The sequence below is a fragment of the Aphelocoma coerulescens genome, assembly GCF_041296385.1.
Source record: "Aphelocoma coerulescens isolate FSJ_1873_10779 chromosome Z unlocalized genomic scaffold, UR_Acoe_1.0 ChrZ, whole genome shotgun sequence".
In the NCBI taxonomy this organism is placed as follows: Eukaryota; Metazoa; Chordata; class Aves; order Passeriformes; family Corvidae; genus Aphelocoma; species Aphelocoma coerulescens.
Genome location: NW_027184085.1, coordinates 13,516,069 through 13,542,487, shown reverse-complemented (window position 1 = coordinate 13,542,487; position 26,419 = coordinate 13,516,069). Strand labels below are relative to the sequence as shown.

At 35.3% G+C, this 26,419-nt stretch overlaps 1 protein-coding gene across 3 annotated transcripts in view; it reads left to right on the top strand.

Annotated features, from left to right (window-relative positions):
* Positions 1 to 26,419, top strand: part of RICTOR (RPTOR independent companion of MTOR complex 2) — a 77,335-nt gene that overhangs the window by 29,275 nt on the left and 21,641 nt on the right. For all 3 annotated transcript variants that reach the window (XM_069000823.1, XM_069000822.1, XM_069000824.1), the window contains exons 6-26: positions 612 to 675; positions 4,459 to 4,585; positions 5,446 to 5,615; positions 5,864 to 5,931; positions 7,028 to 7,095; positions 8,371 to 8,453; positions 9,086 to 9,173; positions 10,013 to 10,103; positions 10,243 to 10,309; positions 10,417 to 10,497; positions 11,846 to 11,946; positions 13,375 to 13,537; positions 13,947 to 14,048; positions 16,468 to 16,514; positions 19,978 to 20,113; positions 20,667 to 20,866; positions 21,883 to 22,009; positions 23,215 to 23,379; positions 23,796 to 23,872; positions 23,989 to 24,067; positions 24,888 to 24,997. In XM_069000823.1, the coding sequence (XP_068856924.1) occupies positions 612 to 675; positions 4,459 to 4,585; positions 5,446 to 5,615; positions 5,864 to 5,931; positions 7,028 to 7,095; positions 8,371 to 8,453; positions 9,086 to 9,173; positions 10,013 to 10,103; positions 10,243 to 10,309; positions 10,417 to 10,497; positions 11,846 to 11,946; positions 13,375 to 13,537; positions 13,947 to 14,048; positions 16,468 to 16,514; positions 19,978 to 20,113; positions 20,667 to 20,866; positions 21,883 to 22,009; positions 23,215 to 23,379; positions 23,796 to 23,872; positions 23,989 to 24,067; positions 24,888 to 24,997 (2,214 nt within the window). The remainder of the gene's footprint in view (positions 1 to 611; positions 676 to 4,458; positions 4,586 to 5,445; positions 5,616 to 5,863; positions 5,932 to 7,027; positions 7,096 to 8,370; positions 8,454 to 9,085; positions 9,174 to 10,012; positions 10,104 to 10,242; positions 10,310 to 10,416; positions 10,498 to 11,845; positions 11,947 to 13,374; positions 13,538 to 13,946; positions 14,049 to 16,467; positions 16,515 to 19,977; positions 20,114 to 20,666; positions 20,867 to 21,882; positions 22,010 to 23,214; positions 23,380 to 23,795; positions 23,873 to 23,988; positions 24,068 to 24,887; positions 24,998 to 26,419) is intronic.

The following is a 26,419-nucleotide window of genomic DNA, read 5'->3' as shown; positions in this document are numbered from 1 at the left end:
AAAAAGTAGTTTGTGTCCAAGAATTTGTAGTCTAAGTATAACCGATGACACAACAGAAAAATCCCAAAGGGCAAACCAACAGTGAGATAATACAATCAGCATGATGAATAGATGTAAATAATAGCATTTTTAGTGCTTCCTGTAATGAAATTTTTTATTTGATATACTGATACAGATGTGCATGAATTTCTGTTTATAAATGTATAAACATACAGTTTTAGTGTGCTGTTTAATTTTTTTGGAGCAAAAGGACTTCTCTGATCTGAGAACACCCAGGATATGTTGATGTGAAACATTACAAATACTTGGTTTGGTCTCATTTGCAAATGCCAGATGCAGCTAGCTTGGAAAATAATTGTTGAAGCATTATGCTTTGCCATTTTATACTTGAGAACATTCTACTGACTTAGTTATAATGAAAATAGCTGGGAAAATATAAACCAAAGCTAATTGACCTATCATAATGAGTATGCGTGCTGAAAAATGTAGTTTTTAAACAACAAGTCAATTCTCTTTCTTCTGTATTCATATGCATAAATATTAATGTGAGTTGTTAACAGTTAAGGTGAAAGTTACTGTTGTTATAAACAAAATGTGTTTTTTTAACTTAGGTGCATTGACATACAGCAGAGTAATGAAGTAGAAAGAACACAAGCACTTCGATTAGTCAGAAAGGTAAAATCTCCTATTTATGGTTGTTTCTGCTGTGCCACTCAGTTGTGCTGACTCCTGGTTGTCTCCACCAACAGTGCTTTTTCACAGTCTCTAATACCTTGTTTTACCTTTATCATGTAATATAGCTGATAATTAACAAGACAGAAGAAAAAGTAGTGAAGACACTTGTTTTGATCTTACCGTGTTACAATTTGGCATCTCAAGTGGACTAGAAGAATCTTGCTAATTTTCTCTTGATAGAGGTGATACTGGACAAGGTTTGGAAACACTTATCAAAGAGTGAATGCAAGAGCATAAAAACAGTATTAAGTTTCAGTATTGAAATTACGACGACTTCACTGTATAGTTTGTTTAAGCATCTGTGAGTCAGAGATTGGGAGATTTTCTGCCATGTGAGAAATGAGGCAAGTTGTCACTGAAGTAATCATTCAAGGATTGCTGTAGACTTACTGCTTTGTTTGTGGCAGTTGATGCTACCCATAGGATTTTATCTCAGGTACTCAATAAAACATGGTTAGTCTGTGATGGTTTCTGTACTGTGTACCCATGGGTGTGAGATCTGAAAATACAGTAGCTCTATTTTCAAGTTTGTCCTAGAGAAATTGCAATATAGAGATACTAAATGTATTCAGGAAACATAATATTCTGCCTTTCTGCTGGACTTCACTGTTCTTTATTATTCTTATATTCTTACAAAAACTACCAAAGACTGGAGTAAAGTTTGAGGTAGTTGAAGAATGGTTCCCCAGGAGCACTGCCTGTTAAGTCTCATTTTGTATTTTAAACATACGTTTTCTGTCTTATAGAAAATACAATGTACTTGATTAACAATTGTGCCAAAAAAATGAGTTTTAGATATTAAACATGGCTACCTCCTCCAAACTCAAACAAGCAAAAAACAAACAAAAAAGCTGCACTATAAAGGAACAGGTCCTTGAGGAAGTTGCACTTCCTTTTATAAGTTGTACTTACAAAAGTTCTTTGCTGATCTCCTTTGAATAAGAGCTTCAGTGTAGACTCAGAATAATATAAATCAGAAGATGGAATGGAAACACATTAATAATTGCTTTTATTTGGGTCCGAAGTTTGTCCTCATTATTTCTGGGCTTTTTTGAGCATTTCGTGCCTGAGCAAAAACTTCTGTCGTGCATGAAAGAAGAGACAGCAAAAGAAACAAATCCATTAGTTTGATCATCATTTTGAAAAAATGATGGTCAGAGAGAAACATTAAAGAAATCACACAGCTGGCCCTTAGTGGTTTTTTTCTCCATTGTGGTGCGGGGGTACTGGCGTGCACCAGGTGTGTGCATCGAATGCACAGCCTGTGCAGCCATGCTTGTGGCTCCTTGATGCTGAGAACTGTGTTGATGGAAAGCCTGTTCTAGCATCTTTTGCTACGTACCTGTAACATTCTGTTTTCTTAAAAGACAATGTCAGACCAACAGTTAAGCACTCATTGGCATAGAGCAGTCAGTTCTTCAGAAATTCTCTCCCAAGGAATACTGTGCTTCCTAAATAGCACATTCTGTATTTTCACACTTTTTGTTACCCTGCTCTTGCCCTTTTTCTACTTCTCTCTTCAATCTCCCTCAGTGTCTCAGACTTAATGATTTGATGCCAGGATTCCTGAAAGGTTACATAAAGGTCTAGAAGGGGAGAATAAATGGCAAATAAACTGAAAAAAGATAACAAATTTGTTCTCAAATTTACTGTGAAACTGAACTGGGTTTTTCCAGTATCGCAGAGCTATTATTTTCAGTTTCAAGATTTGGCTCCTTAACCTCATCTTTGGTAACAAAAATGTGTGTGAGAATTGCATAGACTAAAATTGAAACTCTTTTCTTTCTTTTCATAGAGAAGAATAACAAAATACAAAATACTAATACTGCTTTATGAATGCAGAAAAAGGCAATCATAAACTTTGTTTTAAAAATATAGGTTAAAATGGTGTAGGAAGATTTAAAGAAATCTAATTTTTTAAACTTGATGTCCAATAGTTTTTGAAGGCTGAGTGCTCACTGCATGTTTTGACTGTAATTACCTCTACATTTCCTAATAAAAGCTTTGCAATTTAGCAATATCTTCAGCCATGAAAAGGATGGCATGAAGTTGGCTTTGGGAAGCATTTTTCTATCTAATAGAAGTCAATAAGACAATTTTTTTATAATTTAATAGTCCAGATGTTTTCTTTTTTAAGCAAAAGTCAGGGTTAGATGCAGTATGAACCATCCTCTTTCTTCCTCTTTTCTAAAGGAGTCTTAAAAGACCAAATTCATAGTCTTTATTACTTACTTCATCTTAGCTACTTGTAAGTAGCTTCCCATTGCCTCTCCTTGGGCTTTAGAACTGCATTTTAATACCTAGAGCAGATACAAAGTAAATACAAAAATTTATTTCTTCTACTGATGTATTTTAGAATTGACTATTACAAGAAACTTTTCCTTCTCTTGTCTTAAAAACAAGGACAATGAGGCAGAACAGCTTGTGTCCTCACAGGCTGCTTGTGTCCTCATAGGAAGTGCATGTCAATATCAATAGAAAACAGGTTGCAGTTTTATAGAGTGGATTGGTGCACCTATTCTGTTGCTTATTCTTGTTTCTTCTTGCCAGTGTAAAAGACTGTGTGGGTGGGAGAGAATTTGTTCTTTCTTTAAAGTCCTACCTTAAAGCTTCATGGTTTTTTGGCATTAACATTATGTATAACACAAAGCTTCTCAAAAACTTGTATTTAAAGATAGATTTGTTAAAACTTCCTAAATTTTGGTCATAATGGTTGATTCCCTCTCATTTTAGCATCTCTGCAGAAAAAGGGTAAAAAACTAATCATCTTTGCACAAATATCTATAACACATCAAAGGGAGATGTAAAATGGATATAGGACAAAATGGTTTTGGAAGAATTAGGAAGATAAGCCTGGTTTTGTTGGAAGCAAAAAAGATGATAAATAAAACCATGGGAAACCAGCCTTAAATTCCAGGTCTTTGATGGATATTGAGTATTTTTTAATGTCTCATTTTTATTTATTAGGGGAGAAAAAAAAGTGACACGGCTGAGTGGGCTATAAGACATTGCACTCTTCCCTTTTTAGGCAATCAGACAAAAATCTGCTTCCTCCTTAGTAATACATCTGTTTAGCGATATTCTTGTTCCGGAAGGATATGTGTACTTAATTTTCACAAATTGAGAAAATGTGAACAAGCAGCTCCTCAACCTTTGCAATCAAAGCCTCACTTGGGGGATGGTGAAGAGTTTGTGGTATTGGTTGGTTGTTCAGGAGTGGCTTTCTTTACTTTTAATGAGTGCACAGAGGGCCTTGCTCATTAATCTTGGGGGAATTCTGAGTGTGCCAGAGTCAAAATTCCCCCAAACTGAGTGTCCTCCCGTTTGAGGCTTTCCGTGGTGCAGAACAACCTTAATAGTAGATGAGTTTTTAATCTACTCTGTGTCATTGGGTAATGTTCTTTGTCAATAAAGATATTCTTGGGAAAAAACTATGATAAAGGTAGTCTTAATTCTCACTGCACCAGTCATCTTTTAAATTCTTTCTTATTATGATAAAATATAAAAATAAAAAACTGAAGCAGGAAGAGAATGGTAAAGTAAATTGACAAATGAATTGTAATTGAAAAAATTTCAAGAGCAAAAGAAACACTTATGGAGATTCACCAGATACAACCAAGTAACTGTCTAACTTGTTTGTATGGAACAGAGTGCTGGTGAATATGTAAGTGTATTTAAAGAAATATGAAGAAACTAGAGGGCTTTTTCTTTCCTTTTTGGCAGATGATCACTGTGAATGCTTCATTGTTCCCCAGTTCTATTACTAATTCTTTGATAGCAGTTGGAAACGATGGTCTTCAAGAAAGAGACAGAATGGTTCGAGCATGTATAGCCATTATCTGTGAACTAGGTAAGATAATTTTTCTTAATTAGTGTTCAGTTTTGATGTGGTTGTCATTAACAGTATTTGTTTAATAATAAATTAGATGTTGTGTTCATATTGTCAATTCCATGGATTTTAGTTATTAGCATGATATAAACCAAAATGACTTAAAATCTATTTATGTATCATACATGAGGATTTCAGGTTTTTGTCTTTCCTTCAAGACTTGACAGTTTCTGATTTGGCTTAAAACCATTTCTCTACTGCAGTTGGTGTTTCTTCAACAGATTTGAAGTAGGGAGAATTCCATACACAAGATGCTGAAAAATTTAGAAGAATTCAGAGAACTACAAAATATCTTCCTTTTTTAAAATTCTTGGAGTGGATACTGTAGTTATCAGGGCAGTGGTTTGTACTACTCCCTAAACTTTAATTTGGCTGCTGATTTTTTGAAGTTTTTTTCAAAAATCAATCAGTGGGAAATAACTTCAACAGTTTGCTTTCAAGATTAAAACTTGTTTTAAAGAACATAAATAAAATGTTACTCTTATATTTCAGTATAAATAATTTATCTATGTCAGTCCAATGAAGCATGAAAACTCTTTATGGGGAAATCCATAAACTACTATATGGAAACTTGGTTGGAGTTAAGTTGGGAAATGGTCATATGCTGGATAGTGAGTGACCAGTATTTTTGTGTTTGATAACTGAATCCAAAATCTCAGTTCATTGCTAATGTCAGCCAGTTCCATTAGGTGCTTTACATGTGCCTCAGCAGTGTTCAGGATGAATAAGATATGCATACTAAAGAGATGACAAGTTTCTCATACACCATGAAATGTTTTATCTTCAACATTGGCGAAAATGACTTGTTTTCCTTTATCTAGCACTTCAGAATCCTGAGGTGGTGGCTCTTCGGGGTGGTTTAAGTACCATCTTGAAAAATGTGATTGATTGTCAGCTAAGCCGAATAAATGAGGCTCTGATAACTACAGTCTTGCACCTCATTAATCACCCAAAGACCCGACAGTACGTGCGAGCAGATGTAGAATTAGAGGTGAGTGCAGTTTTACTTGTTCAGTGACAGAAGTTAAACATTAGATAATAATAAACTCATTCAAGTGTTTGATTTTTGTCTCAGATTTCCTCTGTGTTAGTGCAGTGTCTGAAAGGTAATGTTTTAGGCTAAGAGCCCAAGATTTATAAAGCGGGAATAATGATAGTTTGGAGTGGGACTGAGGAAAGGGCAGTAGTGATTTAACTGTATTTTCATGTGAAAATAACACATGTCTTTCTTTTGTTTAGAGAATTTTAGCCCCTTACACAGATTTTCACTACAGGCATAATCCAGACACAGCAGAAGGACAACTCAAGTAAGTGTTAGTGCTGCTACTTGTGTTATGTTATGTTCATCGCATTGGAATTAAGCTGTATTTCCTTCCAAGTACTAAATTTCTTGAAGTTGAATATAGTAGGCCAGAGTACAGCTTCCTAAAATACTGTTAAGCATTTAAGATTTAAAAGGGCTTGCTTAGCCTGATGAGGAGAGGTTTGGGGGACACCCTCTGCAGAATAGCAGCCTTTTTTTACTACCTGTGAAAATACTTTCAAGGTGATGTAGCCAGGGCCCTTCATGTTGGTGTAAGGTGGGAAGACAAGAAGCAACAGAGACAAATTGAAGCAAGAAAGATTTCAACTTGGTAAAAGGGGCAGGGGGGGATTATTTTATGTGAGGCTGGTCAAGAGTTAGAATAGGTTGTCCGGAGAGGTCCTGCAGCCTTCATTCTTGAGAGTTTCTAACACCCAACTGGATAAAGCCTTGAGTGTTTTGCAGGTATTCCAAGGTGAATTACAAAAGCTTGTATACCTCCCAAAGCTCTGGGTACTGTAAAAGGTGTGTGTACTACACGCTGCATTTTTGCTGTGTTCTTGCAGAGGAGTTGAACTAGACAACCTTTAAAGATGCCTTCCTACCCAAACCATGTTATGATTCTATAATGTGGCCTAGTCTGATAACTGGTGACTTTTCGTGCAGTAATTAGGACTAGAGAGAGATCTCCTGATACGGCTTCCAGCTTGAATCATTAAGGGTTTTTTAATTATCAAATAGCATGAGATGTTTAGGTATGAGTAACTGAATAAAATCTTTACTTCTTTGCTATGGACTTAATGTCAGTGGAGGTGCAGAGGGATTCATCTGACCCCATAGGTGTTTACTTCTTGATGTTATCCTCGTCCTGTAGAAACTCCCCTGGAAGAGGAAAAGTAACCATACTTAAAAATTCTAAACTTTTTCTGTGTATATATACATTGTGTAAATACATCTGCATACATAAAATATTTCTATTACTCTGGATTTTGTCCCCCATCTAAAATCTCAGTTAACTACCTTTTACAGTTACTGTGGTAGTAATAGTGTTTGTTTGATAATTATTACCTGCATCGTGACATTTGTTGTTTTAATGGCAGAGAGGACAGAGAAGCACGATTCCTGGCTAGTAAAATGGGAATAGTGGCAGCATTTCGATCATGGGCAGGTAAGATTTGTTTATTGTTTGAAACTGGATAATTGGGAGTGTGATTTTACTTCCTAGTATAAATGGCACAGGATCTGTCTCATTTGACATGTCCGATTTCTATCAATACCTTCCTACAATGGTACTTAATATGTGTTTTGATACTGTAAAATTGGAGGGCGCATACTTCGTTTTCTTAGACTCCTGACAAGGCACAGCTTATCCCCTCCCTGTGTAAAATGCCTTATAAACTATATCTTGATTGTCATTCTTGGAATCTAATGGGTGAAAGGATATTTAAAATAACATCGTATCATAAGAACTTGCCTTTGTGGTGGTTCTGCCATAAATGATATATTTTTATCTGTGTTAAGAGATTTGGCAAATAGTTTCATTAGCACCTGCTTCTACCAGCTGCCATAGCTGAAGAGAACTTGCAAATGGACATTGTTTGCAATTTTTCATGTGGAAGACATTTCTAAATGAAAAAAGTAGCTTTTTTCATTTTACTAAATCCTTTCTCTGCAACATTACAATATGTGAGATGAAGGTTCTGCCTTGGGGACTGCTTTTTCTTTTAGTCAGGACACTGTCTGGCAAATTTAAATCAGTTAATATAAACATTTACCAAAATTTTTCAGGCTGTACTTAGGCTGTTTTGTAACACTACTTGTGTTATTTTTTAAGTTCTGAAAATTATCACTAACCTAATTTTAATGCCTGGATATCCTTCAAGTTTCTTGTGTGTTCTCACATGCTTGGAGAGGAAGCACGTGAGAACTTTGAAACTTCCAGAAAATAGTTTCTGATTGGTGTGTTACTGCATCTTCCTACGCTGAGGCACTTAGATCTAACAGCTGTTAGAATTCACCTGAGACTTAAAGGAAATGAATAATTTATTAGGTTAAGGTACAGCTTTTGCTTGAAATTCCTCACAGTTCTTCTAAGATCATGAATACCTTTCAGGCTGAAGAGTTACTTGTTACAGACAATTTTGTCTTTTTGTCATTTCTTCCATGCATATGTTGTTCTCACACTTGACTTTTCTGTATTGTTCACAGTAGGAAGGACAAAAATAGCAATATTTTTAATGAGGATATAAAGTTTTGTGATTAGGAAGTTTTATTAAATACTATTGATTGGGAAGGAGATGATATTATAAACATGAAAATGTTTATGATTAGTAATTTTTTTCATGTATACTTGTTTTCAAACTGAAAATCTAATTTAGCAATGTGTCTATTGTCCTTTCTTTCACTGATGAGGGAATATTATTATACATTTAATGTTTTCTAGGTATTATCAGCCTGTGCAAACCTGGAAATTCTGGAATTCAGTCTCTTATTGGGGTACTCTGTATACCAAATATGGAAATACGGGTAGGTGGTGAATATTTAGTACTGATGTAGGAATAATATTTGATATTTTAGTTTTTCTTAACCTTTTAACAATTTAGTGGTTTAAGCACAGACACCAATTATGAGACAACTGTCCTTGAGTTTATTTAAACCCCAAGTTCAAATCTGTAATTCTGTTATAAAATTCATATGAAATTGGGAAGCATACCATGTATGTGTGACAGAATGGAGGAGATTACGTATGTAAATTAATTTTTACTCTGTTCACAAATCAAAGGATGTTTACAGTAGCTGCAGTTGCAAGTTTAAATCATAATAGTCAGAGTTGAATTCCAGGTAAATAAAAACCTTTCTTCACAAATTAAACTTACTAAACAAAAGTTGATGGTGCCGGATGTAACCATTCTAAAAATCTGCAATCCAAGTAGCCTGAACTGCTATGGAATTCATAGTGACAATAAGGGACAGTTCAAAAGTAAGAAAGCCACATTCCCCATCCTTTCTTCTCCAGTTATTTCAGTTTGTGAAAGAAACAGTGCAACAAATGCACCAGTGTTAGCACTCTAGAAGTCTCAAGTTCAGTATTAATAGTGAAAAAAAGGACAATTTTGTAAATTTGTAAAATTCTTGTTGTGTTATGTTTTCTTTGGTAGCGTGGCCTGCTTGAAGTTCTCTACGATATATTTCGCCTTCCTCTTCCTGTTATTGCAGAAGAATTTATTGAGGCACTTCTCAGTGTAGGTAAGTACTTTAAAAGTTCACATAAGAATTCTGTTAAGCTCCTGTATAAATTTGAAAGCTTTTCTGTCTCCTATGTATTATAAATTGCCTTAGTATTAATTGTTTTATCACTGAATTTATTGGGTGCTCTGAAGTCCTGTTTAAAATTCTTTATCACCTTTTAAGTGCTCTAAGTTTGATGAAAGATCGGCATAGTTAAGCATTAACACAAAAGACTGTAAGGTCAGCACTACAAATTAAGACTTCTTTGTACTGTTTGGAGTGTTCAGGATTGTAGATGTTAGTGAATACTACAGAAAAGTTATTAGTCAATCTTCTCTGTATATTGTCTGTTAGCTGTTCGCACTGGCCTTAGACTTCTGCTTTTTTGAGGGCAAGTGAATATTTTTTAATGTCTTTAAGTTAAACGAAGTATTTTACCTTTAGAATTACTCCTGTGTAAACCCAAGAGTATTCTCTGCTTTTTTAATTTATAAGTAAATAAATCATTCTTTGTTGCAAATTTGCTACTTCTATATATGGACACACCTTGTAACATTTTAGGTGCTAATGGTGTTTTCTGTTAAACACATTAAATGTGTTTATGGGTTGGAAATGTCACTGGTTTTGTTGACACTTAGATACAATCTTTGTCCTAGCTTTCAAGGTACCCTTGCTTTGTTCAGGAGTGTGGTTTGCATGACTTGTTAGAGGTCCCTTCTGACAAAATTTTCTGTAATTTGAAACCACCTGAAATAATATTTGCGGTCAAGGATTATTATTTACCTACTGACCACCTTCAAAATAATACTGTGAAAGCCAGTGTTATAATTACCATTGTCTATATTTTCTTGTTCTAGATCCAGGCAGGTTTCAAGACTGCTGGAGACTTTCTGATGGCTTTGTAGCTGCTGAGGCTAAAACTGTTTTACCACATCGAGCACGATCAAGGTGGGGATTTAATGACCTGAGTCTAAACCCTTTTTCTTGTTTTGTTTTGTGGCAGTGTGGATGAAACATTTCTTGTTTTCTTGCAGGAACAATAAGAAATGTACTTTCTAAATTGTTTCCATACTTCTTTTCTCCTTAGGCCTGATCTCATGGATAATTACTTGGCTTTAGTGCTTTCTGCTTTTATTACCAATGGACTTCTAGAGGTAACTAATGACTTTCAGTTTTAATAGATGCTTGTTACTTTTTTCCTACAAGAGTTCAAGCAAGATGTTATACATTCAATGTTGTAATAATATTTTTCTTTTTGAAGGGTCTGGTTGAAGTCATCACAAGTAGCGATGACCATGTGTCTGTCAGAGCAACTATCCTTCTGGGAGAACTTTTGCACATGGTAAATACCACTTTTTGTAACTTCTTGTAAACAGATATTTGCTATTATAGCATTTAATTTGTATTCCAAGCTTGAAACATGTAGTTTTTGTCTGAATAGTGGATTAATTTAACTTTACATCTTCTGGCACTTCATATATTAAAGCCTGTATTAATCAATAGGAAGACTGCTTGGAAAGTATTGAAGGTGCTAGGGGTTCTGTTCCAAGGTTATCTGCAGCTCTGACTCACCAGGACACTTTCTTGCCATTGTAGGAGTTTTATTTTTGAGCTGGAATCCTGCAAATGCACCCACCAGTAACTGTGTTTGGGAAAATGACCATAGCTAATTTTTTCTTTTCTTAGTATGATAGTCAGTAGGCCTCCAACAGTGTGTTTAGCTTTCTGCTTCACAGGGCAGACAGATGGAATTTTTTCAGATTCAGTTGGATGTGGTTTTGGTACTTGACGATACTCATTTAGGCAACTTCGTCTTGGTGTAGTGCTCCTACTACAGGGAAAGTTCAGCTTCATTCCACTTCTGTTGACCTAAGATAGCTTTTGCAGTACCTTCTCTCTCTTAAACTAATCTTGTACTGAGATGATGATACTGTTTTCATAAACACTCCAGTGCTACATTTCAGCCTTTGCTTTTTAAAATATATGTTACTTTTCTGGTTTCCTGAACACTTGTGAATGATAGTGATTGTTGGCTCACATTGGAGTATGCTGTAAAGCATAGGTATTTTTTTATTTTCTGAAGAGATGATCTGTTAATCAGATACGACTACTATTTATCAAAACTTGAAAAAATACTTGTATTTTTTATTCAGTGTTTGGAAATGTAAGTAATTTCTTCATCCATCTTGTTTTTAGTTTCCAAAAATATTTGCAGAACTACCTATGTTTATTAAAAGCAGCTAAATGTCTAGTAACTTAGAAAGTTATATTAATTAATCAGGGTTTTTTTATGCAGCAAAGTTTTAGTAGACATCATCAGCATTAATTGGTTTTCTGATTTTAGGTTTTTTTATCAGTTTTATGTGCATGGCATAAGCATATCTGATGCTTTGCAAGTTTTTGCATGTTACCACTTAAACTCCAGTGCAAACACTAAGGATTATAACATTTTGAAATCTGAAATTTTTTCAAGTTACTTTCTAGCGTAATTCCGGTTGGTTAGTTAGATCACAAATTCAAAATGGTGTGTGTAATTACGCTCTGACATTAAGCAAAAGGTAGTTTTGTTGTCATAAATTTGTGAAAATCTTGTGAAAAGTGGTAGATTCTTTAAATGTTGATCCTAAAAAGATGGATGAAATTGTTGTACTAAGTTATTCTAACTGGTCTTCTGTTGGGTTTTTTTGTAGGCAAACACAATTCTTCCTCATTCTCATAGCCATCACTTGCACTGCTTACCAACACTGATGAATATGGCAGCATCCTTTGACATCATGAAAGAGAAAAGACTGTAAGAATTCTATGTTACATTTAAAAGCATAAAGCTCTGTTACAAAATGCCATCTTCTGGGTACTTTACACAATTTAAACCTCCTAATGGAAGAAGTTAAACAATTTGATAATTCACATGTCTTTAATATGTATTTCTTCAATTCTGTATTCTTAGTTGCTTTTTTTTGTAGAAGACAAATTGAGTGTGTTGAGGTTTTTTTCACAGGAAATGTATTTGTTAATTACTCTTGCCATTTCTGATCTGTCTTGTCAGATCAGTATTCTGATAAATGTATCATAATGTTCTTTCATTGTGTTGTCAGTGATAAAGAACAGCATTTTTCCGAACTGCAACTGTGAAATAATAAATGCTGCATGTAGAGTGCTTCTTAAAAGTGTAGTGCTCTTCTGGTTTTTAGTTTTGAAGGTTTCATGTGTGTCAGTAGAAGATTTTGATACTCAATGACACTGTTAGTTTTCATAAAAGGCATATCTGAAATTTCAGGAGAGGATATTTCATATTTTATATATGGCCTAAGTGGTGGGATGAAAGGAGGGATAAAGAGCAGAAGGGAGATTCTTGTGGATTATCTGCAATTGTTTTGCTTTTTGGCATTTCTGGACATACCTGTTAGAGTAGTAAGAATTCCCATTTCTGTTGAAAGAAAGTGATTTTTTAGAATCTTGGCATTGGTCAACACTCTGCACTGTTTTATAGTCTGAAAAACTGTAATCTGTGTTACAGATTAAATTTAAATAATTTAGCTAAGTGACCAAATCAAAAGGTATTTGTGTGAAAATAAAATAAAAGAACTGTCCTACACTGTGAGAATTTTTGCTTATGGGGAAGAAAGATAGACTTAACTCCTCATTTTTAGATTTCCTTATTTTTATTTGCTCAGTAGGTAGGGTTTTTTTACTGCTACCACTGTTTTGTAACTAACTGGTTTTGCCCTTGTTGGCTGTCATTTATGTAACTCCCTATCTTTTCCTAGAAACCCACTCCTGCCCTTGCGGGGAAGCAGTGGGTATGAGAATGTATGAGAGACACTTGATTACTATAAGTTGAAGCTAGCTCCCTCAACTTCCAAATTCACTACAGGATGTTGATCTACTGTTGCATCTCCCAATGGAAGTCAACTTTAAACTTCACAATATCCTCTCTGAACTGTGACAGACACCACTAATTGCAGAGTAGAAGAAAAGTTATCAGTAACGATAATACTTCAGTGCTAGCAACTCTTTAAAAGATAATTTTCTGTATAATTTCAATATGAGTCTGAGTCTTGTGAATGTATAAAAACATGTCTTAAGAAAATAATTTTCTTCCTATATGCTTCAGAATTGTTGGTCAGAGCTTTCTTGAGCTGTTCACTCAGGAGGTAGTGGTCCTCTTTAGTCTGATAACAGCTGCCAAATACTAATTATATTTTTCTTTTTCTATTAGGCGAGCAAGTGCAGCACTCAACTGCTTAAAACGTTTTCATGAGATGAAGAAAAGAGGCCCTAAACCTTACAGCCTCCATTTAGATCATATTATTCAGAAAGCAATCTCAACACACCAAAAAAGGGATCAGTACCGTGTGCAGAAAGACATCTTTGTTTTAAAGGTATTACGATAATTCCTTTTTCAAACCTGAATTTGACATTGTATTTTGGAGACTTGGATCCTGCCCCCCAAGCTTCACCCATGTAATTCAGAGTCATTTGTGTGATTCTTTGTAGTGTTTTTTTTTTAATCTCATTTGTCTTGCAGGCACTTTTGGATACTAAATTGCATTTCTAGAAATTGAGGAATTAAATTCCAATGATTTTTAATGCTTTGTGTGACCAGTTGTGATCTCTTACTTTTAGATTCTTAATGCTGTACTATAACCATGCAGTTTACCTTCAAATGTACATTACTCTGAAACACAGCCCTTTTAATGATTTTTACATGGGCGGTAAGTGTATCACGTGGCAAGACTGAAAAAGATGACGCAGGGAAACCAATTGTATTTTTCCATGTCTGTATTCCAGGATACAGAAGAAGCACTCATCATGAATCTTCGAGACAGCCAAGTTCTCAATCACAAAGAGAACCTTGACTGGAATTGGAATCTAATAGGGACCATACTGAAGGTGAGCTTACAAAGGCTTTGATAATATGTTGAAGAAGTTGTTTGGGGAGAATGTCTGTTTCACATGTGAGCTTTGACTTTCTAATATTAATTCCACAGTACATCTAATAATTTGTTTTATTTCAGGAAATTAGAATCTCCTGGGTTTAGTCAGTGCTGATGTAGTCTCTTTGTATACAGCCCTTAAACTATATTCAAAAATGCACTACAGTTAAATTCACAGTTTTCCTAAGAAACATGTATTAAATGTTACATGTCTTTAATTGTATACAAATCAGTTTCACAGAATTAGGTATATTGTCTTTAAAGCTGCTTAATACTTCAAACTGCAGAGGGATACTGCTATGTTCAGATTCATAGCAGATTTTCTTTAAATAAAGTGAGCTGAAGGTTATAGTAAGAGATGGGTTCTAGATCAAGCTTCAGATGCTTAGACTGAACTACATATGGAAACATCATTGAATGTTTTGAACTAATGAAAATACTTCTGTAGCATTGATTTCGTTACAGAATTAATTTATTTTTACAACATAAAGGAAATACCTAATGGGGTGAGGGGCATTGTTTTAAATATATTTAAAGATATTAAATATATTTAATGCACAGATTTTAAGATACTACCTCTTTTTGTAAGCAGAAAATATACTTTGTTTGAATAATAACGCTTTCTGAGTGAGTACTTAGTATAGTCTTCAAACCAAAATTGCTCCAAAATGTCATTCTGTGCATCAAAGCCATCCTTCAGTTGAGTAGCATTCTCTTACTGTCTTCTTTACTGTGTTGTTACAAAGATGGTGAAAGTACAAAAAAGGGTTAATGGTGACAATCATAATCAAGACTATGTTGTTTAAAAAAAAAAAAAAAAAAAGAAACTAAATATTTCTGTGCCTTTTTTTCAGGGACCGATAAAGTTGAAAGAGCAAGAATCTGTCTGGTATAAAGATCTGACTATGTATATGACAGTAGCTTTGCTCCACCAGAGCACTCCTTACAGACTTTTTTACTGCAATTATAAGATTTACTGGGTTACTAGATAACTACTGCTAGTCATAGATGCTTTTACCTTTGATTTTTAATTCAATATTAAAGATATTATCAGAAAACTGTTTTTCAGAATCTCACTGTTAATTAGCCTCTGTAGTATTTTGGCAGTGGAAGCCTTATGTAGTTGACTACTAATGTGTTTTGGGTTTTATTCAACTGGAATTTGTCAAACAGCCAGTTTCTCTGCCATCTCAGACCTCCCCAAAAATATATTTTCCAGTGCCCTGTCAAAGAGTTCCTAATGTCTGAAAATTGGGGACTTCTTCCTGAATGAGAAGTGTGTGTGTTTTCTGGCCTACTTCTAACCATTTCTGTTTCTGTTAAACTGTGTAACACCAGCATAAACTGAGATGATGTTACCAGAGCAGTTGTCTTTAGTCCTCTAATGAGCAGGATCCAGATTCCAGTGTCTGAAGTTTATGTCATGTGGCTACTCACCTCCCCCTTGTCTGTTGCAGCCTTGTATCTGTGGAGCATCAGCTCTCTAACCACCTCATTGTGTGCATCTCAGGTGGTGCCTTACTGCCTTTTTCACTTGCTCAGCTTGATGTCTAAGCTGCTAAAAGCAGCAAAAGTGTCAGCCTCATCTGTATCTGGCACTGTTACTGGTGTAGTCAATTTTACTAATCATTAACGAGTGACCTGTGTGTCTTAATACTGGAATACCAATTGGAAATGTCGAACTGCATCACATAGATAGGAAGGAAGAGTGTTTGATGCACTTTTTTTCCATTCCTGACAAAAAGATATTCACTAGTAGCAACAGAAAGAAATCTGAAACCGTAGAGAAAACAGATGGCTGTAAAAACAGAGTAAAATGTAATGGGAAGAAAGAATAGGTCCTGAAGAGAGGACATTGATGTGGTTCACGTTTTTCATATGGTCATTCTTAATACATCTTAAAAAGTATCAACAGGGGAGTTTAAATACTGTTTTAATAAGCACTGTTTAAGTGATCTGTAACAGAATAATGATTCCTTTTAAACCAAATCTGATAAATACTCAAAACAGCAACCAACAATTATTTCCCTGTTATGCATATCAAATTTTTTTGTTATTTGCAGAAGAGAAACTGAGCAAAATTGTTTCTTTTTCATCAGCTTCTCATAGTTTTTTTGTTTCCATTAGAATTGTGGCCTTGTACATGTAGCATGTGACCAACATTCCCTGTCCTCTAGAAAAAAATTGAACCATTCTTGAAGCAGGAAGTGTGGGCTTTTCAGTAAGATAAAGTCTTTCTTAAGATATAACATTAGGTGCAAGAAAACTTTCTAATTATTAGGTAAATACAGCTGATAGAAACAAGGGAATTTTAGTGACTAATCAAGGACTCATGTACAAGTTTTGTATAATGCTGTATTTGCTGTTTTTTCTAGTGGCCAAATATAAATCTAAGGAACTACAAAGATGAACAGTTGCACAGGTATGTAAAAATTACATAGACTTTCTTTGAAGAAAGAAATTTGGAAAAACTGGTTTTTACTATTGCAATAAAATATTCTTTAGATGTATCACATTTCTAAAACAATGTGTAGATAAGCAGTTAAGGTGTAAATTTGGATAATTAAGTTGCAATATTTACTTTAAATGAACTGTTTAAGCTTTAAAGGTGTTTAAGCTTCTTTTCTATGCACAGATGCTTTATGCATTTAGTCCCTTACAAATAATACTACCTTTGCAAATGCTCAATTTAATTTTAAACTTTAGAAGTGTTACTACTTGATATTTCAAGCAGTAGTGTTCTATGTCAGAGCTTGGAAAGTTTTTACAGAGTTAAGTCTACAGTTGTACAGTTTTATAACTACAGCTTTCATCAAAAACCAAGAGGAAATTATTTTTAGTTAGTGTTAATGGCAAGAGAAGCATGTGTGATTTGTGACACTGAACCGTGCTGTAAATCAAGTCCCTCCTGATGGGAGAGAATTTGCTGAAAGTCCTTGCAAGGAGTTTCAAAGATAAGCCAAGACTTTTCCTTGAGTTTCAATGCTTCCAGATAGTTGTTTATTACGTCTTATCAGAGGAACAGAGCCGCTAGCGTGACCCAGGTACAGCATAGAAGACAGAAAAGCAGGAGTGAGCTCTATTATCAAGATTCACACAGCCTTTTAAAGATATTTTAACCAACAGTTACTAAAAACATACATTATTTTCACTTTCCTACCAATTATTCAGTAACACAACTAGAAACTGTGGAATTTTCTATCCAATCAATCCAAACTACTTTTACTGCAGAATATGGAGTAGTAGTAGAAGGAGAAGAAGGTTTAGAGAACAACAACAATCCTCCATTTTGATATTTTTTACTCTTAGCTATTTACTACAAAGAGAAGCCCAAAACCTCTAAATTTTTCACCCTGTGATAATCTTACATAGTAGTCTATCACCTAAGTCACACCACTGTATTTTCTAATTCTTGTCTGACTGTTGGTAATTTTTTCCAAGGTTTGAAGCTAAAACAGTGTTGTTCAGGGGGGTAAGAACCCTTCAAAACAGGCAGAGAAATATTCTCAGCACTCTGGGTTCCTACAATTTGGAAAAAAAAAAAAACAAAACAATGAACCAGACAAAAAACCCCCAGTACAGCTCTTGTTCCTTTCATGTCTGTTGCCAATAAGACATTTTTATTACTTTAGTGCCTGTGTAGTTATAGTGTTACTAATTAGTTCTTGGATGTTCCTTTTAACATGTGTTTCAGAAAAAGATTACATTATTTTGAAGCATAGGTCTGTATTTGTGGGCATGAAAAGGTACTTCCTGAATTTCGGGGAAAATCCAAAAGATAGAATATATGCTGAAAGGCTTGTGTGGCTCTATTCTAAATTTTTACCAAGAAGTAGTCAGGGTACTTTTATGAAGTATTCACAGCATAAGCAGTAGTCTAGTCCCATTGTTATCATAGCCATAATTTAATTTCGCATCTGTATTTTTTCTCGGTTTTCCTGAAATACTTATTGCCAATCTGTACTTTGGGATAAAGGATTATTTTCCAAATCTGGTGGTTTATAACATTGCTTCTGTAAAGCAGTGTCTTCAGTCCTGACTGTGACACCAACATGCACTCCTCAACCTACCTGTGTGGGACAGTGTTCCTGTTCCATGGTTTTGTGCTGCACTCAAGCATTATTAAGTGCCTAAATAACTTAATTCCAAATAAATTAGGAAAATTTAGAATTGAATTGGTGTGATGCTTCTATAGTTCATTGACCCTTTCTTCAGCATTGGGAACTTAATGGCTTTAAAATGCTGTTACTCCTGTTTAGTTAGAAGTCATTGAGCCCCAAATCTCTGTAGTTTCACTGCTGATGATAAAAAATTTTCATCCCCTTTGCTTTTCAAGTGTAAATTACATTGATTTCTCCTTCTGTAAGTTGATCCTTTTTTTCGTGTTAGTGTTGTGATGATCTTACAGCTGTTACAATGAAATTCCAGATATTTTTATAAGGATTTCTTCATTTCCTAGAGATACAGTTAATGCAATGTGTGTATACACACGGGATCACAGAATCATGAAAAAGACCTCAAAGATCATTGAGTCCAGCTGTTCACTGCTAAAGCATGTTTCCAAGTGCCATGTCTGTATGTCATTTAAATCCCTCCAGGAGTGGTGACTCCCAACAGCTCCTTCAGGCAGTTCTTTTAGTCCAGAAATTTTTCCTAATATCCAGTCTAAACTTCCTTGGGGGCAATTTGAGGCCTTCTCCTCTAATTCTGTCACTTGTTACCTGGGAGGAGAGACCACCCCCACCTGGCTACAGCCTCCTGTCAGGGAGTTGTAAAGAGCACTAAGGTCTTCCCTAAGCCTCCCTTTTTCCAGGGTAAACACCTCCAGTTCCCTCAGCTGCTCCTTGGAATTGTGCTCCAGAACCTTCCCCAGCTCTGTTGATCTTCTCTGGACTCACTTCAGCCCCTCAATGTCCTTCTTGTAGTGAGGGTCCAAGGGTTCCAAAACTGAACACACACACCTCGATATATGCACATGCATGCTTAAATATATTCATAGATATATAAATTTATAAATTTTAATGTCAATATATATTTATTGCTAGTAATCCAGAATAAAATACATTTCATTTGACAAAACTTAATTAAGCCCTCAGGTTTCCTTTATAATTGGTCCTGTGTTTGGAGTTAGAGCTAGAGGATTACTCTGACTTTTTCAAATACGAGTGCAGTTCTGTAATTAAGTTTTCTTAATGCCTGACATATCTACCTTCTGTTGGAACATTCTGTGTTATTTTAAAGCACAAATGTGTGTTTATTTTTTGATGAGGAATTCGTGAGAGGAGGATCTTTGCTGAAGACTTACTGCTGTGATGCAAAACTCAAGCTACATTGTTTACTGTGATTTTAAAAAGTCTGAGAGTGTGTTTGCAATCACTGTGTTACGCTTCAGAAATGGTTAAGTGAGGTGACTGGAAGTACTGTTGCTGAATTAATGAGACTTTTTCCTGGCAGAACACGAAAATGTGTTTTTCACAGTAGCAGTAACTATAATAGCTGAAGAAAACTCAGGTCACAAGATCCTTTTTTAAGCTCTTTGTTAGTTTACATAATACAGTCTTTGAAACTTGCCACAGGATAAATTACAGCAGAATAAATTATGAGAATTAGAAGGAAGCTATGGCTTCTGAGGGCATAGAGATTTTAAGTTCCTTTGCTTGTATTAAGTGATGGTATAGAAAACCCTTTATAACACACAATACAGCAGCATCTCTGGAATTGTGGCTGGATATCCTCACTGTTACCTGCTACTCTTTTGATAAATTTTTAAAACTTACTGCCAAGAAACCAATTCAAGTATAATCCATTTTTTCTACTAACATCATTTTGTATTGTGAGATTGTCTTTGTACTGTATAATAGCCAATTCTATTTTACTTTCTCTAGGTTTGTAAGGAGATTGCTGTATTTTTACAAGCCTAGCAGTAAACTCTATGCTAACCTGGATCTGGACTATGCCAAGGCGAAGCAGCTCACTGTTGTGGGGTGTCAGTTTACTGAATTTCTTCTTGAATCAGAGGAGGTAAGAAGTTTCCAGCTACAAGACTGGAAGTAGAATGAGTGCTCTTGCTGAATGCCGCTTGGAAAAACCTTAATTTTTGGTAAAGATGTCTGAGATTTTGGATGTTAAATCTAAAATGATCAATGCAATTAAAAAATACAATGTAAAATATTGAGGAAGATGACTATGTTTATGTAGAAGTTTTAGTAAATACAGCTTTATTAAATGCAACTTAAGAGTTTGAAGGGATTTTCTTATTATGCTGTGTATAACCTTCCTTTTCTAACTCCTTGCTTCTTTTGTGCTAAAGACTTTTATGCCTCAGGTCAGAGGAAAATGTCATTGAATAATACTTCTCCCTTTTCCTGGAAAGAAAGAATTAGTCCTAAGGTGTCTCCATGCTTAGCTCCTTTTATTTCTCTTGAAACTTTTTCTTAATCTGAATTGTTTTCCAGTCTGCATTTCTGGTTTGTATCTGTGTTGTATTTGTACATTTTAAGAAATTTAAAGTAACGAGTTTCAGTAAAGACACATTTCTATTGGTAACAGACACTATTTCTTTTTATTTTGCTAGGATGGACAAGGTTACCTGGAGGAATTGGTTAAAGATATTGTACTTTGGCTGAACTCTTCATCAGGGATGAAACCTGAACGTAGCCTTCAAAATAATGGGTTGCTAAACACCCTTAGCCAGCACTACTTCCTGTTTTTTGGTACTTTATCTTGTCACCCTCATGGAGTGAAAATGCTTGAAAAATGTAATGTGTTTCAGTGGTGAGTGCTTTTATTCAGTTTGAACTGTACTTGTAGTGTAATAGTTATGCAAATTTTAAACTGTGTGTGAGGGCTATCATCTGAAAAGCTGAAAACTTTAAGGTTATTTTGGTGTAGCTACAGGTAAAGATCCCCATTTTTTTCTAAGAAAAGGTCTTTTAGTCTGTCATTTAGTCAATCACCTCTGTCACTAAGCAGACAGAGGTGATTATGGCATTAGCAGCTTACTTTTTCCTATCCACACCTGTGTGACAGAGATGAGTATCAGGAAGGATTATAGTGTACTGAAAGATACAGAATGGGGAAATAGAAAAACAAACAAAACTCAAAACACACAAAATATGGAAAAATGGCAGATACCATACTGTTTGTGAAATGTTGATGTATGTTGCACTTAAAATTTCAGTCCAGTGTATTTGATTAAAGTTCTGAAGCTCAAAATTTTGTTCAGATGCAAATAAACTTAGCTTCATGGGAATAAATTGGCTGGTGACTAGTACTAGTTTATTGACATACAGTAAACTTAAAGCAAAAATACAAGTCTTTTAATGTACTCATTTTTCGCTTGTTGATTTTGTTGATTTTTAGAAAGTAAGCCTTCTACTAGCTTCAGAAAACTTGATGTACAGTAAAATCTAGGCAGTTAATAGGATTAACTTTATGGCAGGCTTATACACAATGTTTAACAAAAAAGAATTGTTCACAGAGCTTCATGAGCATTAGTTTTTATACTTATAATCACTATATGCTGACAAAATTTTTAGAGAGCTGTTATAAGCGGTGTTGGTTTGGGGTTTTCCCCTTGCAGTTCAGTGCATTATTTTGTCCCTGTTATCCTATCCTATGTACAGCTATAACGATTTAAAATTACTCAATTTCATATGAAAACATACTTTGTATTCTGCATTTATAATAATAAAAGTATAATTCAAAGTAATTAAGTTTAAATTAGTGATGGTTCAAGTGGGTTCAAATACTAATTTTATTTTCTTCTTCCTCCGCTTCCATGCCTCCAGTCTTCTTAATCTTTGTTCTTTGAAGAACCAAGATCACTTGTTAAAATTGACTGTTTCTAGTCTGGATTATAGCAGAGATGGATTGGCAAGAGTCATCCTTTCTAAAATCCTGACAGCAGCCACTGATGTAAGTTCAGTTCAACTTACGTTCCTTTGTTATTGCCCTCTGTACGTTTATTTTATTATTCAAGGTGCATGACTTTATTTTTAAGTTGTTATGTATGAAAAGAGTTCTTATTTTTTATTCAGAGAAATGAAATTCCTGCAAGTGTAGCTTTTGAATTTGTTGTGAACTTCATACCTTGTATTGTATTTGTGCTCAAGAAATTAAGTCCTTCAAATAGAACTTTTCTGACATATGATGGGAGCTAAAGTCTTGATATGTATAAACTAAGTGTAATGTGCAGGTCACTGGCAACTTAAATGAATTGTGAAGGCATTGTTATCACAAACAGAAATCTGTATTTCTAGCAGCGCTAAGCATGTTAACCTCCTGGTAGTAGGTAACTGTTTTGATAATGATTGAGGTTACTCAGGTTTTGATAATGACTGAGGTTATTCAGGGTGTTGGAACTAAGTAGATGTTATAGCTGCTGGAAGGGGGGGTTGGTTCAGAAATAGGCATTGGGATTTGTTCTTCTGAATCAAAGAAGGTGAGTAAGGATAAAATACAGTTACGTGGACTTGGGAGAAGAAACTACTTTAAAGGTAGTGTTAGTAGACAAGCAAGCACTGATGTCAGGGAGACAGATGACAATTAAGTTGAAATATAACTAGGAAAGAATGTTCATTACTTCAAATGAAGTTGTTTCTGTTATCTGAACAGACAGAATGTGTTCTTGAGTAGATACAAGAGAAAAATGTAGATACTAGCTTTAAATGTCTGTATTTTGAAAGAGGGCATAAATTAAGGATATTTCTCTGAGACTGTCAAAGATACGACTTTTCTTATGGATGAAGACTGGAGTCTGAAAGTAATGAAGATAGTTGAGGTTGAAAGAATGACTCATTGAAAGAAGATGAAGCTCCCTACTGACTATAATTTTTTTAGTTGGCTTCTAAATTTTCTTCAAAAGATATAATAATGTAATGATAAGAGATATGGGATTGGACACTTACGGTGACCAATTTAGTTGTGATCTTAGATTCAATTTTCCCATTTGCTAAGATAGAAATAGCTCTCTAATAAACTGTAATCTTAATAGATAAGGTGTGTATCACAGTTGCTTGCTGCAAAATACAGTAATTGAAAGGTATTTTTAGAACTTATATATCATTAACTGTATTAGTTGTTTTTCTTCCATTCAAGAAAACATTTTCCTTACTTTGCAGAGCTGCAGGTTGTATGCAACAAAACACTTACGAGTGTTGCTGAGAGCTAATGTAGAGTTCTTCAGCAACTGGGGGATTGAGTTACTGGTGACCCAGTTACATGATAAAAATAAAACTATTTCTTCTGAGGCACTTGATATTCTAGATGAGGCGTGTGAAGACAAGGTGAGCATCCCTTCTCTTTTTAACCTCTTTTTGGTATGCTGCTCTTAAGCTCTTCCCCACTCCCTTCCCTAGCAGCTAAGTACAAATGTGCAAGAAGCTCCTCATGGTTTCCTTTCTTGATTGTCGTGAAACTTCTGCAGTGTTACAGACAAGGAAACATAGACTTCTGGATTATGCCTGTATTTAAATACGAATTGCAACTAATTCAGCTATTTCATTCATTATACTTTTTGTGAAGTAGTTTATATTTAATGACAGAAGGTACCTAAAATTGATAATATTAGGACTAAGTTGTCATTTGATAATTCTTATTGTGAAAAACGTGCTGGTTCATTGCAAGTAGAGTGTTGTAGTTATTGCAGTTTTCAGAATTATGTAGCGCTCAAATACTCTTTATGTGTTCTTAATTATTTTAGGCCAATCTTCATGCCCTTATCCAAATGAAACCAGCTCTTTCTCATCTTGGAGACAAGGGTTTGCTTCTACTCCTAAGGTAAATGTTGAATATGCTGTTGGACTTCACACTGTGGAAACAAATAAGTATTCTTTTTATTCAAATTCTGTGAATTGTTTAAATTACAATGTTAACTGTCTGGTGGTTTTTTACAGATTTCTGTCCATCCCAAAGGGGTTTTCATATCTAAATGAAAGAGGTTATGTAACAAAACAGATGGAAAAGTGGCGAAAGGTAATGATAAGAGGAAGATTTGCTTGATACTAGGAGGAACGGTGTGAATATGTGGGTTTAGAACAGAGATTCTTAAAAATAGTTGCATATTAATGTACGTGTAAAGCTAATGCAAATACATTTATTGCATCAGTGACATAACGTTGTTGCTGGGAAAGGTTGACAGGGACTTACAGTTCCATAGCTTCTCAGTACATGTGTGCTTTTGATTTACTTTTGATATTTCAGGAGTGTAGTGACTTTCTAAAATAGGTTGTTGTGGAAGGTCATTATCTAGAGAAGTGAGCAAAAGAATGCTGCTTTTCAAGATATTTGTTATCTCTGGTTGTTGGTAATTAAATGTAGAGCTCATGAGGACAGAATTGGCTTGTGCTGTTAGGAAGTAAAGAGGAACACAAGACCATTAAGAAAAATTCATTATTGTCATAACTTGAATAAAACTCTTCTTATGTTATTTTGGTTTTGTAATTGATTGTAAGAGATTGGTCTCATTCCTCATTAGAAGTTTAAGTATCACTTCTCAAGGAGTACTGAAATGCATGATGGTCTATTGAAATTATTTGAGTTTGTCAGAAAGAAGTATTTCTTTCTTCCTTTTTTGAACAAATTCCCTGAAATAATTATGAAATCAATTGCTGACTCTGCAGACTCATTATATGTGTGAAGCGCGTTCATTTTCATGAGCCTCACCTTCAGATCATAAAAAAATTCAGTCTTTCTTAAGGAACTTTCTTCAATTTTTTCTTCCTTATAAAGTATCATGCTACAACACCATAAACCACTAAATGTACTGTGTCAACCCTCGTCTGTCGTCTTACAGGAATATAACTTAAAATATGTTGAATTGATTGAAGAACAACTTAATGAAGCACTTACAACGTACCGCAAACCTGTTGATGGGGATAACTATGTTCGTCGGAGCAACCAAAGGTAAATTTGGGAAAATGGGTTTTGAGGCACAAGCTGGTGGGACTGATCAGGAGAGCTGTGAACAGGAATGTATGCGGGAAAGGGGTACCAACAGGATTTCAGTTCATTCTGCTCCTGGAGCATTACAGTACATCAGCACAGTATGAGAAGCAAACTGGATGAACTGGATGCATTGCTTCGCTCCGAGAGCTTTAATATAATGTATTTCAGAGCTTTTATATAGTTAGTTTTAGAGCTTTAATAGAATTCATTTTATTAAGACTTGATGGATTGAGTCCCATGATTAGAGTGTTGGAATGGAGGGCAACAGGCTTTTCAGGAGGGATGGGCAGATGAATGTGTCACTCTGTATAAGGAAGAGGTTGGATTATACAGCCCTTACAGTTAGTGGTGATGTGGTTGAGAATCTCTGGGTGAGGATTAAAGGGATGAAGAACAAAGGAGATGATGTAGTGAGTGTCTGCTACTGATTGCTCAGCCAGGATGTTAGTTCTGGTGAGTCATTCTATAGACAATTAGGAGAAATTTCTGGATCAGTAGGCCTTGTTCTTATGGGCTACCTGTAGAAGATGTCAACTTCCAGGCATCAACTGAAAAAATGTCATCCTGCAGTGACAAGCAACCTTGGAAGTTCTCTGTGAGAGAAAGTCTGTAGGCGATAACCTCCTTTTCACAGGGACTCAGTGAGCCAACTAGGAAAGATGCCCTCCTCGACTTGCTGTTTGTGAATATAGGGCTTGCGGAGAAGTGATGGAAGGGAGTTCTCCAGGCCACAATGATCATGACATCGTTAAGGTTAAAATTTTCAATATAATGAGAAAAAGCACAGCAGAGTTGCTACTGAGGGCTTCAGGAGAAGTAACTCGGGGAGCTGCTATAGCAGAGTACATTTTTGAGGGCCTAGGTGTCCAGAAGTGCTGGTCCATCTTTTAGAAGCGCAGGAGTAGGCAATCCCATGGTGGTGTAAGTCAGGCAAGTGGGGCAGAAGACTACCTTGGCTGAGCAGGGAACTCCTCATGGAGCTCAAGAGGAAAAGGAAATTATATGATCTCTTGAAGGTCACCCTTCACAGGAAGACTATAAAACTGTGATTCACATAAGCAGGGGGAGGGCACAAAAGGCAAAGCTCATTCAAGACTGAAACTGGGCATTGTTCTGTCGTACAACAAGAAAGAGGAGGTCTGAAGAAAACATTGGATCGATACTTGATGAAGATGGTCACCTGCCTTACACGGATGAAGAAAAAACAGAGATTAATTAAAATACAGTGGGTTTTTTGCCTCAGTCTTCAGCAATATTGATAGACCTTGGGCTGCTTGGTTCTCTGATCCAGAGGTCTACAAATGTGGAAACTGTGTCTTTCCATTTGTGGACACTAATATTGTAAGGGACTATCTGTATCAGCTGAATGTTCACAAGGTC